The sequence below is a fragment of the Fistularia commersonii genome, chromosome 5 (genome assembly GCF_037954325.1).
Source record: "Fistularia commersonii isolate RoL2024-O1a breed Wild chromosome 5, RoL_Fcom_v1.0, whole genome shotgun sequence".
Classification (NCBI taxonomy): Eukaryota; Metazoa; Chordata; class Actinopteri; order Syngnathiformes; family Fistulariidae; genus Fistularia; species Fistularia commersonii.
The window spans coordinates 5845249-5860139 of NC_141288.1; the positions used below are offsets into that span (position 1 = coordinate 5845249).

The 14891-nt window shown below is 44.0% G+C and overlaps 1 protein-coding gene across 1 annotated transcript in view; it reads left to right on the forward strand.

The window, feature by feature from the left end:
* The window catches only part of LOC147233957 (uncharacterized), a 58900-nt gene that overhangs the window by 13732 nt on the left and 30277 nt on the right, over positions 1–14891 (forward strand). Inside the window, exon 2 of the mRNA XM_086147384.1 lies at positions 2752–2952. Within this exon, the coding sequence (XP_086003510.1) occupies positions 2752–2952 (201 nt within the window). The remainder of the gene's footprint in view (positions 1–2751; positions 2953–14891) is intronic.

The following is a 14891-nucleotide window of genomic DNA, read 5'->3' on the forward strand; positions in this document are numbered from 1 at the left end:
GCCAACAAAGGCAGAGTTAGATGTGTAGATAGAATGTGGAAATCCATACGTGTGTGTGTGTGCATGCATGCATTTATGGGTGTGTGTGTGTCCGTCCTGGAGATGGTCGATTGAGCTGTAGAGAGAGTTGTCAGCCAATGAAGACTTCCTGCGCATCCCTTGTAGCCTGTTAATCCCCGACAAGGTGTTTAACCTGATTTCTTGACCCCAACCTCTGTCTGACCTTCGGTGACCTTTTGCCCCAAGGATGTGGGAGGATCAGGGTGGCCGCTGCCACGGCAACCAAACACTGATAGAAATCTGCCAAGGCCTAAAACAAAACACACACTTGTGAATATGAGTCAATGCCCCGTCCTGATTTTTATCACATTGACGCGCAGGTGCATTTAAAACTCACTTCATGGATTAAAATAAAAGAAGTGTGGTAAGTTATCCCAGAGGTGAAAAACTCCAACAACCCGGCGTTCTTCAGCTCATTCTCAGGATTAGTCGTTTGTTATCTGGGGTTGTGTTTGCTAAGTGTCTGCAGCTTTTCTGGTCACCTGCCCAACCGAAAGTGTGTCCCATCACCTTATGTTACACCCGCAGTTATCCCAGGGATTTCCTCACCAACGACTCCTTGATTTATCAGCGGAGGCAACAGTTCCTTTTTTTTTTTTCCGCCCACTTAGCAAGGCATCGGCGGCACCTTCACACATAGCTTCCCAACTGAAAAACGTGTGTGTGTGTGCGTGTGTGTGTTTGTATCCATCTGAACACATTGTATAATCTTAAGGAGAACATGATGAATTCCATCCTGTGAAATCTTCTCTATTATGAAGGGGATATGGAGGCTTTTCTGCAAGTTTTTGGAATGCAAGTGATGACTGTGTGTGAGAGTTTGTATGTGTGTGTGTGTATGTGTGTGTGTGTGGAGAGGTACCTGCAGTGAAGCTTGTTGTGTGAGAGGAATTCCAGCTCCACACCCAGCCAGCGTGGGCTGGGGATTTGCATGGGCACCGAGCCACACAGTCACTGATCCGCTTTTAATTGGGTGTGACGATGAGAACTTACAAGCCCGAGGGGGGGAGAGTGTGTGTGTGTGTGTGTGTGTGTGTGTGTGTGTGTGTGTGTGTGTGTGTGTGCATGTGTGTATTTGTGTGTGTGTAACCTGATAGAAGGGGGTTCTGTTTGTAAAGGCAGTAAATGTTGATGATACCACTATCAGATTCAAGGAGTCATTCAAAATAGTTTTACAGAACAAAAACACATATTTTCCAGAACATCAAATCAATACAGCACATCAAAACTCACTTTTTTATCAGCTATAAACTGAAAGAAGTGGCTGCTCTGAAATCGAATAAAAGCAACCCCCACACACACACGCACACACACAACCCCTCCACTAATCCGTCTAATTTTGTTACGAGCCAATTTTTCGAGCCATTAGTTGTTTTTATGTCACCGGCACTGAAAGGAGTTCCTCTTGTGATGCCAAAAAATGCAAAAGAGAAATCACATTTAAAAAAAAACAAAACAACCAATACTCAACAGGAACCCCTCTTTGCAAATATCATGGCTCCATTACTCGAGATAATCCCCGCACTTCATGGCCAGCAGATTTTATGAGGAACAATTTTCACTCTAAATGGTAGTTTATGCATGAACATGCTCAGAGTAAAGTCCCAGGATTATCCGGAGTATCCAGGCATCTGGAAAGAGACTTTTCTGGCCCCAAAAACAATAACAACTGTGTTTTTATAGGTTGAAAATGTCTCCGTGCGCTGTCCTTATAAATCAGCATTTAGAGAAAGCTGACAGCTTTAGCATATCCTTGCAATAAGTTTAAAAAAAAGAAAAAATGAACGTTAATGTTCCTTATTGGCTCTGAGTGGCCTTTCCACTAACCGGAGGTGGGTGGTCCCACTATCGCTCTGGATACATTCTCGACCTGCCTGAAAATTCGAGCTTGAGCCTGAGAAGAAAAAGAACATGCATCCATTATCTATACCGCTTATCCTGCAGTGTTCACGCTGCGAGTTGCGATGTGATCATGTGTGATCATGTGGCTACCAGTTCAAGTGTGAACCCCACTTCTCTGCAAATGACAGCTGAAAAAAATCGAATAAATAAGAAATAAATAGGCTAAACTTGAAATGCGTCGCAGTAACACTTGATGTCAGTCTTCTGAAAGCTGCAAGATTTAAAATACAGACTGACAGAACAAACTGAACAGTAAAATGATTAGGGGTTAGGCGACACAGATATAAAATGAAAATAATGGATTATTCACAAAATACGATGCCAATAGATGTAAGATATAAGTAAAAATTAAGATACATTATAATAAATTTATCTGTATAAGTGCAAGGGCCAGGGATAAAAATAAGAATCTAATCACTGCAGTCTGAAAGTGTGTGTGCATGAACTTATTAATGTAGTGCCTTAAACATTTTATAGTAACTTTTTTTCCTTTTTAACATTTTTTTGCTAATCTGGTTGGATTTTGTGACAACATTACTCTGGGATGTTTCTTCTTTTTGTCATTGTTTGTGCAATCATTTTTTTTTTGTTTTGAATAATCCCCCATGTTTGATATTTTGTTTTGCCCAACGACGTTACTTTTTTTTTAACTCGGCGCTTCATAAGCCGGTTCTTGCAAACGGTTTCGGGATGAATGCTAAAACAAAACCCGCTCGACGGTTGCACGTGATGCCGTTCGGTGTCGGGAAATATTTCGATTCCTTCAAATCATGTTCCGTTCCCCAACAGAGTTTTCTCCGGGTCTGGCTGCGTTGACGGTAGGCTGCCACTCCGGGGATCTGGGTTCGCTGTCACGCGTGAGGCTGCTCCTCCTGGACCGAGCCGTGCCGGAGAACCTTCAAGGTCCGTCCCGTGCCGAGGAGGACTTCTCCCGGGTGCAGAACTGGCTCGACATGATGACGCACGACGAACACGCGCCGACTCCGGAAGGTATACGCCGAATAAAAAGCTCAGCCAAGATCACCCGTCTGCACTCGACACAAAGAGCATTTTAATGGCAGGTGGTTTCTGACGTGATGATTCACTCAACAAGCAACCCAACTGAAGTGACAATCATCGCGATTTCCTTTTGTATCCCGACCTTATAAAGAAAAAACAAACATTTTTTTTTTAAAGCGACTGACGAGCAATCTCAGTTTGTTATCCCCTTGTTCCGACACAAGTTTTTGACTGTTTGAACGAGATCGTTTCGATAAGGCAAAACCGTCACTTTAATGACAGGAGACATCAGACAGGTGTGTGTGAGTGTGTGTTCAGAATACAACAAGGCCAGACGCAGGGGGGGGAAAAACATTTCTCCGTCTGGCTGTCGTCCTTGGGAGTAAGTAATGCCTTTATGGCGTCAAGCGGCTTTTCTTTTAACAAGTAAAGATAGAGCTTCTCATCCGTTCCTCAGGCATGCTGCCGCAAGCTCTTAACTGCTTTTCCACGAAGGTGTGACTCCTCAGATGGAGGGTTTATAGGCATATCAGGATATGATATAATAATAAAGATCAAACCGCTGGAGTGGATCATTAACCTGGGAAAGTCCGACCGAGGCCGGGGACGCTGAGAGTAAAGTGTTGGTGGATAAGAAAAAGCCGATTGTGCGTTTGAAAGGAAAAAAAAGAAAAGAAAAAAAAAATTCCAAGTCTAGCGCAGGTTATTTTTTGATCAGATAAGTTGTTTATGGTCTGATAGTGTCTTGAGGAAAACCGACACAAAAAGCTGCATAAAGGATCAGTAAATGGCAAAGAACATATTCATAACTTTAAACTGAAGTACTAAATAGAGATAAGTGATGAATATATTGAATGTTTTTTACTTATTATGTTAATTTTCCTGCCCCGCCTGAATCTCAATGGCACAGATATTCCCACTGCAGCCGAACAGAACTTCTGACTCAGACGTTAAGTTTCTTTCCACCTCTTGAGAAAACTCCCAAGATTATAAGACGATCTGATCTAAATCTGGCCGCAGTTTGAAAGTCGGGGCTTATATTTTTGGACGGTTGCATTTGAAATGACCTGCCTGAGAATTGTAGGCTTACAGTATCTCCTCTTCAACTTCTCTTCGAATCTCACTTTTTAAAAGTGTTACATTTTGGCGCATTGATCAAATAAGTGTGGAACTGCCAGAATCTATATCTTTTGTTGTTTTACAGATTGATGACTGTGAGCAACAGATCGAATTCCATCCGTCATCCAAACATCATATGAACTTGAAAGTGGGAATTCTAGAGTATGATTTCTCAAAGCTTTGCCAAATCTAATCAAAATTATCCACATGTTTCTAATACAGGGGGGGGGGGGGATGTTTTTCTAATTCGGATGGCACAACCCGTCGGGAATGTAACGTGATCTCGTCCTGCGGTGAATTTGTTTTGCTTTATCTCTCGCATCTTCGCGAGAGCGTTCAGCGTAAGCGTGTCTTTCCAGAACAATGTTTGCACCTGGTGCGCTTCTGTGGGCAGGTGCTCCTCTTTGGCTCTATTTCTGCCATTATTTGTTCAGTGATCAAGAGCCATAATTGGACATAATACTCATATCTGTGCACACACACTCAAGTACAAAAGACAAGTGCATGTAAGCGTGTGCCGGAGGCTAACACTTATGTACACACATCCACGGACCCGCACACCTGCCCGACTGCAGCCCGACTGCATATACGCCACAACTGCAAACATAATTAATTCCCCTGTTTTTTTTTTTTTTTTTTTTTTTTTTTAGTTTCATGTTTTCTCCTGTGCGGTTTTGTTAGGTTCTCTGAGGCCCCTCACAGCTGGCAGCCTGGCTGAATGGTGTAAATCAGCGGGGAAAGTCCAGGAAAACAAATCGGTGAGCGCCGCTGCCCCTTTGGACAAAAAAAAAAAAAAAAAAAAAGAGACTTTTCACTCCCCTCCTCCTTCCCTTCAACTCCCTCTTCCACAGTCCATCTATCAGATTTCCTCCAAAAGCGGGACCGTGCCTGTCCCGAGCAAACACCAGACATCATAGAATCAACTCGTGTTATTCAATAACCCCACCCCCCCCTACCCCGAACCTGGCACGCATTGTCTCCCGGCTAGACAAAGAGCGGCATTTATAAATTTGAGATGGCATGCATTTATAACTGTCATTGCAATAAGACGGGCCAAATTGTTGTTGATAATTGAGACACAATATAACAGAGGGCACGCGGCGTGCAGCAGGTGTGTGGTTAATCAGTCACGGGCTGCAGGGGAGGGTGCGGGAGCAGAGGCCCGACTGTACGGGAGCAAGGCGGCCCTTTTACACCAGCTCATTGCTCTGCCACGGGGGGGGCGGGGGGGGGGGGTTCACTCCACTAAACACCCGGCACGGTGGGATTCTTTTGGTGGATGCGCCGCCATTAGACTCAGAGGGGGCTCCAGGCTTTGAGGAGGTCAGGGGGGTAAACAGGGCCGCTCGTGCACGCTGGGCTGCAGCGGAATGGACGCAGGTGCTCCACGTGATCTAAGATTAATCTCCCCTTTATGACGAATGAGAGAGAAGGAAAGAGAGAGAGAGGGAGTGCCCCTGAAAAGCTTGAATGAGCCTTATAAGCCCCCCGCAATTATGTCTGACTACAATGACGGGCCGGAGTGCTCGGAGCGGGACTCATAAAATAATTTGCATAACGCACCTCACCGAACTGCACGCCGGATTATTTGGGATGGGACTAATCTGTAATAACCACTGGTATGTTTTGACTTGTATTGCGAGTCAAAACATACCAGGTCCAGAAATGATTTTCTCCCCTCCATGGATTTGCTACTTTTATATCTTTTTTGTGCTGTGCTTACCTCTCCTCCAAAGAACAATAGCCGCTTTTGCACCGTAGGAACTTTTTTGCAGTTCCTTAAACTCTTTCAGGAACTAGGCTGCTGGTCGTGGGATCAGAAAGCAGAGGAACCGAGAACCGTTGTAGCTCCCACTCTGAGGCAGGGTCTTTTATTGTACCATAGGTCCTTTGTGATTGGTAAAACTCATAAGACCCATTTGCTCAATACTTCTTGTGATACGCTATTTTTAAAAAATTTTGGCCACTGTTTAGTAAGAAGTTAAGGATGTTTTTGGCTACAAAGGGCTTTCAACAGAACAGAAACATTTTCTACAAAAGTAGTACAGCGTTAGCTAACAGCAGGGTATTTAGATGGCGAAGCAGTGCGGGGGAAAAAAAAAAAAATTCAAACCGAGTTGAAAGTCCGTGCTTATTATTCCCGCCATGCAGAACATGGCAGAGCTTCGCTGTCCATGTTATGCTTGTTGTCTTCCTCTTCTTCGCAGTGGTTTCTTCTGAGTGCAGTGCTAAAGGTACATGTCACAGATGCTAGCGCTGTGCCTTACTGACTTTACGAATACAAAACCTAAAGTTCCCCTTGAGGAGGATAGTTCCCCGAAAAGAGATTTGAGCTGAACAGTTCTTGGAAGTTTTCTGTCTGAAATTGACTGAACGGTTCACAGAACGGTTTTTGAAACGCTTGAAAACGTCAGCTGTTTTGAATCGTGCTTCCCACAATAGATCAGTATGTCAATCAATCACACAGATGTCATAATATACGTTGATCATATTGATCGTGAAAGAATTCTGAATATGTTCTGAAATCCTCTGATTATTGTTATTTTCCCATTTAAATCTTCGGTCCGAAGTTCACCTGTGATCGATTACCAGATTTCCGCTAACCGATCACTAGCCGATGCTAACTTGGCGTGGTGACTGCAAAGATCCATTTTTAACCAGCTGCGATGTTCAGCTGTGAGTCAGAGGCTGGAAAAAAAAACAAATAACACCGAAATTGAACTTTGATTTTCTTGTCAGAAACTCCAATCCAAATTTCATTCCACCCCATTTTATGATTGGACACTTTCCTCGCATTTAGACAAAGTAGTCTAAAGTGACCGGGTACCTGCTCCTTGGCACAGTTAGCAGTTAGCTATCCTTTGCTGTGCTCGCAGGAAAAATGTAAAAACAAAATAAAAGTGATAAAAGGCAGTCGATGCCAGTTCTGCCAAATGAACTCCTGCTGGAGGGATTCAAATCTCATATAAGCATCTGTTGACTCATGATGCCCAGAGAAAGGAGATGCTCATCTGAGCTTTGTATCTTCGGGGGTGGGGGGATAACCAAGATTTTACTTCCTCGGCCAAAATTAATTTTTACTCTCTTTTCAAACAATCTTCTCCTTTCTGTTTGTTTGCAGGATGTCACCGAAGAAAGTACCGGGTCCCCTTCTTCAGTCCTTGTAGACCGGAGTCCTTCACTGAGCATGCTCAGATCTTCATATTCTCCCTGTAAGTCTTGACTGCTGACCTGCCCTTCAATCTCCTCTCAAATCATCCACTTTTCTTTTTTTCTATTTGTGTGTGTTTTCTCTGTGTGTGTTGCTATGACATACCACCTCCCGTTAAATCGTCTGGTTCCTCTTAACAATACTTAATCAATACAAGAGCTCGTCTTAACCATTAGCCTCTGATCCGGTAAAAGCCCACTCAGTCCCTGTCAGCTCTGGTTTATTAGGAGCCATTGTCTCCCCGCTGTCAGCACTGTGTTTGGCGTTCCCTCGCCTCCGGTACACTTAAGCCAGCTAATCCTCAGTCGGGCCAGCTGGCCGGCAGTATCACCTTCACCTGTGTGGCCGGCTTGTGTACATTCATGAGTGATGGTTCAGAGGCAGCGCTTACAGTGCGGACCACAAACACTGGAAAGCTGGCAGGGCGAGAGACGCGAAAAGACCGGGAGCTCTCTAACCGCATGGAAACGGAGAGCCACCCTTGAGCTAATGACCTGCTGATTTTTCCTCCCTCCCTGCATTTGACCACATTTGTCATACCGCCATCATATTCTGCGTCGGCGTTATTGCTAACGCTCCCGTCCAGGACTGCGGTTGTGACACCGATGTTTGCGGCCCGGGGTTTTTTTTTTTTTTTTTCGTCGGCGCTGCCAGCAACAATGGTCCGCCAATGGAAAGGCGCTACTCGGTTGCATTTTGGGAACTGTAGGCTCAGTTGTTTTTAAGCTTGACTCATACCGAGTCACCTGGCGCCACTTGCGCACCAGAAAGGTCAGACCGAGATCCAGACCACAGTTCTTGTCTTTGTCATGTCTTCTGATCTGGATTTGATAAGCTTTGGATTCAAATATTGTGAAAATGCTAAGGAATGTTTATAATATTCCTGACAGGATTACCAGAGTTGATTGGTTTGTGAATTGTAAATGTCTCCACTGATATCAAGCTTTATCTTCTCCCGGTTTCCAAAGTGCTTTACACTGGATTATATTCGTGCGCACACAAACACACACACACACACACACACACACACACACACACACACACACACACACACACACCGATGGCACCAGAGCTGCCGTGTAATGCCGCCCATAAATCCATAGACAGAAAAGATATGGAAAAGACTTGTGTAAAACTATCACCTCACACTAGCTCACATCTAAAGACGATTCTTTACAGTTTTAAGTCTAGACTTCAGAGACTGAGATTTTACAGAATTACATCTGAAGACTTTGAAAAGATTTGGAAAAGAAATAAGCTACATAAGCTGGGCTGGTGTGTGTTTCCCCACAGCTCCTCTTTCTGGACCTTTTGTACTGATTTGGACGTTCAACCATACAGCAAAAATGCTGTCTCTGCTGCTAATACCACTCTGACCATTGCTTGTCTAGCAGCTTTCCTTTTTCCAGTTTTGTTGGAGCTCATTTATTGGTTGTTGATTGTGTTACATCACCATAAAGACTGTAAAACAATCAAACAAGTTCAAGACCCTGGTGCTCGCCTACCGGGCAGTGAATGGGACAGCCCCGTCTTATCTCCAGAGCCCCCGGCTGCCGATCGAACCGCTCTCGGCTCTTCTCGGTCATGGCTCCTCAGTTGTGTAATGAACTCCCAGAAAAGGTCAGAACAGCGGGTCATTGCCCATCTTTCGCCGTGTGCCGATAACAACTGAATACATTTATGTATGTGCCGTATTTTCCGCACCATAAGGCGCACTGGATTATAAGGCGCACCTTCAATGAATGGCCCTTTTTTAGAAAAAAATTCATATATAAGGTGCACCGCATTATAGGGCCCGTATAATAGAAGCTACAGCAGTGGCCGGGGTTGCAATATGCATCCACTAAATGGAGCCGCGCTAAAGGGAATGTCAACAGTCAGATAAGTCAGTCAAACTTTATTAATAGAATACAAACCAACGTTCTGACAACTCCGTTCACTCCCAAAACAAGTTTGTGCATTCACAAGACAGTACCGTACGTACTGGTAGCTCGTACTGGTATTTGTGCCACCTTTGTTGAAAACAATGTATTTCCAACTCAATTTGTTACAGTTCAAAGCTTTTCATAAAACGAAAGTACCAAGAAGGACCGCCTCTAAATTCATTGATGCTCAAGTCACTAGTGAGCGCTGTAGCCTTCATTAGAATAGTGACTGTAGAGACGCCGCTACTTGCTGCTCTCTGTCCAACAACCCACTGTTCGAGTTTGTCGTCTAAGTGCAGCCACCTCGCTTTGTTTCCTCGGTAACTCTATTTGGTCTTCTTTACTTGGCGCAGGTGTTGCTTCCTCCACTTCCGTATCATTGATTGGTTATTGATGAATTCTGTCGCCGCTGCTCTATTCCCGTGTTCTACTGCGTGACTGATAGCCTTGAGTTTAAACTCTGCGTTGTAAGCGTGTCCCTTGAAAGGTGCCATTTTGGGGTCTTTACACACACACAAGAGGCGTGGGACTGGAATCCCCTTTACCGTTTTTACCACCGCTATTTTGGCGACACATGCACACATGCACACGTTCACACACACACACACACACATGGAAATAAAAATACACGCTTCGCGCAGTCAAATAACCCAACATGCACCGTGCGCTACAACTTCTACAGGAGAAAATGGAGACGGCGGCTGCTTCCCATAGTTGCGATGTTGGTTTTTGAGAAGATTACAGGTTTTTAGGTGCGCCTTATAGTGCGGAAAATATGGTATATAGTTCTGAGATGGCTATTTGGCTGAGTGGTCACTTCTGACTTCCGACTACTGGTACCTCAGATCTTCGGTGACTGAATTGCACTTTTTGTAAGTCGTTTTAGATAAAAGCGTCTGCCAAATGACCATAATGTAATGTAATTTAATATAATGTAAACACGTTTGATATTGCCCCAACCCCAAGACTAGGAGAGGAATAATCTACAATCACTCTGAGACTGTAAGTTTACCACCTTACACTTAACATCCGAAATGACGGGAGCGTGCCGTGACTCCGGTTAGGCTCCAGTATGACTCTTAAGATTTCCTTATGACTTTCAGTTCTACATCTACGACTATGAAAATGGGCCCAGCATAACGCACTAACCAGGACAGCAACTTGGGGTTTAGTGTTTTGCCCGATGATACTTCGGACAAGGAGACCGGAATCAAACCACTTACCATCCAATTAGAGGGATGCCTGCTTGACCAAGTGAGGCCCCAGACTGATAGTAAAAGCCTCCTTTATTTAATCAATTTTAGGTTACTTACATCTCCTTTGCCATTAGGCCAGCGTGTTGAATTTCTCTGGTCTCCTCTCCCAATGTGATACTTCTTACTTTCTACCTCGTAACCAGTGTCTGGCTTGACTATTGGTATGTCCTCGCAAAAAAATCAGAACCATCGCAAATAATTTTCACATCTCAACCCACCTGCCTTGCCTTGGTTTTCTCTGATTTGGTCAGATCAAACACTGCTTTTTTCAGATTGGATCCCAACCAAACGATGAAAACGCAGTCATTGCTACTTCAATTTACGTCAAATGTCTTCCAATTTTGATCGACTTTCCTACCGAAAAATACCTGGATGATTAATATATCGACAATTATATGACAAACCAAAGAGAAAGAGTCCGAGCTCATCCTCAGTCACTTTATAGCGATAAAATCTTGACCAAAATCGATAAAATGTTTCTTTCCGTACTTAACGCTGAAAGAGAAACATTCTTGTACTTTGTATCAGTGGGTTGGAATAAATAACTCATTGGGTTGAAGGATGCAGCGGAAATTATGGATAGTGCAAAGAAAAAAAATGCAGATAATGTATCGCTGAAACCCAATTACAAATAAATGACTAAAGCCTCAATAGATGTTTTATCAGTTGTTTTTTTTCCGATAACGTAATTTCCTGTGTACGTCTGACAATAAGGAGCCCAAAACATGTGACCACTCCCAATTTATCTCCGCGGCAGGGAATGTGCAGCCAACAATTTGTGAGCTGCACAATCTGGGCGTTTCTTAAAGCGGGCGGAGGGGGAGGGGGGGGTGATGTTCCGGTTTATTAGCTTGTTAAATTTGTACAATGCACTTCCATTATCGCGATGTACAATGAGACGAATTCCTGTCAGGACTGAGATGTAGCCCCGGACCGGGGAGGGTGACTCGGGCAAAAGAAAGATGTCATCTTGAGGATCTGGTTGCTTGCGTGCTGCGTTTGACCTTTTTTTTTTGGAGGCCAAAGGCATGGTCACCCTCCGAGGGAGGGGGAGGCGGAGGAGGTCGCCGGTAGGGCGTGGAGAGGTCATGACTGCGGGTCACGGGGGGGCAACTGAAAGATGCCCAGTGTGTGGCATGTCTTTGTGTGCAAAGGTGAGATTTGGTTTCCACGGAGGTGTGAGCGGTTTAACCTTTCAATAGCCCTCCTGAGTAATGGAGGGACCGGCTTCGTAACATCATTTATCAGCGGTTGAATGGCCACTGCTCGAGATGTGGGTTAGATTGAAAATTTGTTTTAACCTAATTTGACAAGAAATATCCTTTTAAACAGTTTTGCGTGACTGTCTGCTACAGCTTCGGGCTTCCAGATTATGGGCAAAAAAATAACTTTTTCAAACAAACTCCCCAACCTACCTTTTTTATCCATTTCCACACCAACGGGAACGCTTAGAACTCACGGGAATCACAAGAACTTGACCCTTCAATTTTAAGGATGTCATAGACTTCTTAAAAGGTCCTGATGTCAAAAAAATGATCACACCTTAATCCATAAATAAATAAACGCACCTGTCATAAAGCATTCACCAATGGTACCTCAGCCTTAGATATATAATAAATATTTTATGACGATTGTTTGGACTTAAAAGCCTTGATTGACCCCAGTGTGAAAATTGGAGATCTGGAAAAACCAATAACTTGGTCCTACTTCTAAAAAAACAAACAAACAAAAAAAAAAAAACAGTTATGGTTGCCTAATTTACTATTCTTCTGATGTGATTTTGATTCCACTTGAGTGAATCTAATGGATGGATCCGAAACCAGCTGTGATAAGATGCTCCTGCTCAGCGGCAGGAGCTCATGATGAAGCTTTTGTCCATTTCTGCTCATCAGGAATTCATAGGTAGAATAATCCCCCTAGATAATTGTCTCATGGCTGTTTCCCCGCTGTCCCGGTCACTCCTCGTCTGTCCGCAGTGTTTAGCATTCAGCTGTTACTGAAGACGTTAGTGTCCGAATGAATGTAGTGATCTTCGGGGGCATTAAGAGCGTTAATCTGAACTGACCCCGGCGGATTGTTCCGGTAGGCTGAGGAAGCTATGGGACAGATTAGGCGATAGAAAGACAAGGACGGTGTGAGCAGAGATTAGTTATGTTAGCAAGGATCGTTTTGCCCCCCAGAGGACCACACACTGACAGTGTAGCCATGTCACCATTGTCTCGAAGCCACCGCCGCTGCGGACTCGTCGGCTATTGTTTGCGAAATCCTCCAGTGCTTCTCCGAGTCGCAACCCCCTGTCGGAGGGGGGAAAAAAAAAAAAAACGGGCTCAAGCCCTTTGATTGGCACTTGTCAGGAGCTGATAGAGAGGCTGACGTGTTGGGAAAGGCTTCGATAAAGGAAGCCTGAAAGGAAAATCCCCTCCCCATGAATAATAATTTGGCGAGGATTTTCCTTTTTTACTCCACCTCGTTCTATTTGGGGCCACCCTTTTGTGGAGATAGTGGGAGTGAGGAGGCTATGGGTGGCATCGGTGAATAGCCTCGGCCCCCGCTGATGCTCATCCCTTTCTCAAACACGCAAAGAAAGGGATACAAGTCCAACCTCCTTGCCTCTGCCTGGTGCGCTGGATGTTAGACCCCGCCGGAGGGCGGGGGGGTGGTGGTGGTGGCTGCGGTCGGATGGATGGCGGGTGGCGTATGTGTTTATTGTCTTTGGTGGCCTTTTTCGAGATCAGCCAGGGGATTTGACTTGGCCGCTCACAGCCAAATCCAGCTATCTGCTCCGCTCAGATGCTGCGGTTGGTATGGTAACCTGCTCTGTGTGTTTTAGACGGGCTCTTGTTTCCAGCTTGAACTGACCAGTAATCACTGCTGTGCATTCATGGATTAGGCCGTGTTGGAGGTTAGGATAGGATAGGGTGAAAAAGAAAAAAACCAAAAAAAAAATAGGGGAGACCAAATCGCGCTTAAGATTTGTAAGGACGCGCAGATGTTATTTGTTTATTTGATTCATTCAATCATCATGAATCATCAGCAAATGTGGTACCATTTGACAAGAAATGTGTAAGATCATTCTCCTCTTACAAATTCATTTTGAATTTTTTGGGCAAATAAACTTTTTATTTTGAATTATTGACTTTTTGAAAATGCAACCTCTCTTTCTGGGTTTATTTAATATTGCCACAGCTGTAGTTGTAGTTTCTCAATATGAGGATCTTACTCTTTAGGTTTGATGTAAATCCTAAAAATTAAAAAAAAAAATCAACATCACCTGATGATGGAAAAGGGTTCTTAAATAAATCAAAAATGCAGATTTAATAGTAGACATTGGTTTCAGTCAAGTTCATATAATATTAATTTTTAACACTATTTCCGAAACTGGATAATCTACATTGAAGACACATAAAATATTTAATTTCAAAATTATTATTTTTAAGTTAACTTTGATTTGAACTGATAATTACAAACATATATCACTGCACCCCAGATGATAAAAAAAACACCATAAAGTCTAAAGCCAATTTCTGGCTTTTCTCTAAAACATAGAAGAAAACAAAAAAAATCACTAGATAAATTAAATTCAATAAATACTGTCAAATTGGTGTAATTGTTTGGTCAATTTGGGCTCATGTCTTTTTTTTTTTTTTTTTTGAAAATATACCTTAACCTTTGCCAAAAGCCATTTTGGAGGAGGTTATTTCAATATCTAAGAAGATATGTTCTCCTGTTTCCACATCACATTCATCACAGTGTCCCCGCAGACATTTGTTTTATGTTGCATACCGAAAACGGCTGGGAATGATGAATTCCGAGCGCGAGGGATGAATAAATCTCTCTTGTCGAGCGTCCATTTCGGTGACATTGAGACTTCAGCCAGACCTGAAGGGAGACGGGAGGCGTGTGATTGTGTGCAGCGTGGCGGAAGACGGCCTGTCAAATGGGACACAGCTCCATCAATCTGGGGCGGCTGACCCCCACACGCTCACCCACAGGATAAATGAATCCGCGCCGCCGCCGCCGCAACGAGTCCTCCCTTCCGTCAGCTACTCGACCGGCCAAGATTTCTCCTTTTAATGAATAGAGCCGTCCCTCGCGCATATTCCAGTCATCCCTCATCCTGCAAACACACGCAACACTCGTGTTTGCAAAGGTAGCGCAGAGAAAAGAGTCCGAAAACTTTCAATAGGGAACTACTGCAGAAGACAATCCAGGCTTTCTCTGAGTTTGAGTCCGCACTGATGGCGCTCTTTGTCCGCGTGCTGCTACACCAAGAAGGCCATTCTGCGCACGTTGTATTCAAAGATAATGAGGCTCTTAATTGGCTGGTTAGTGACAAAATAGATGGCTGTTTCAGTTTCGTGGGGGGGGGGGACTGAAGGGAAACATGACGTGCCGTTTGAGAGCAACAATGTGACAATT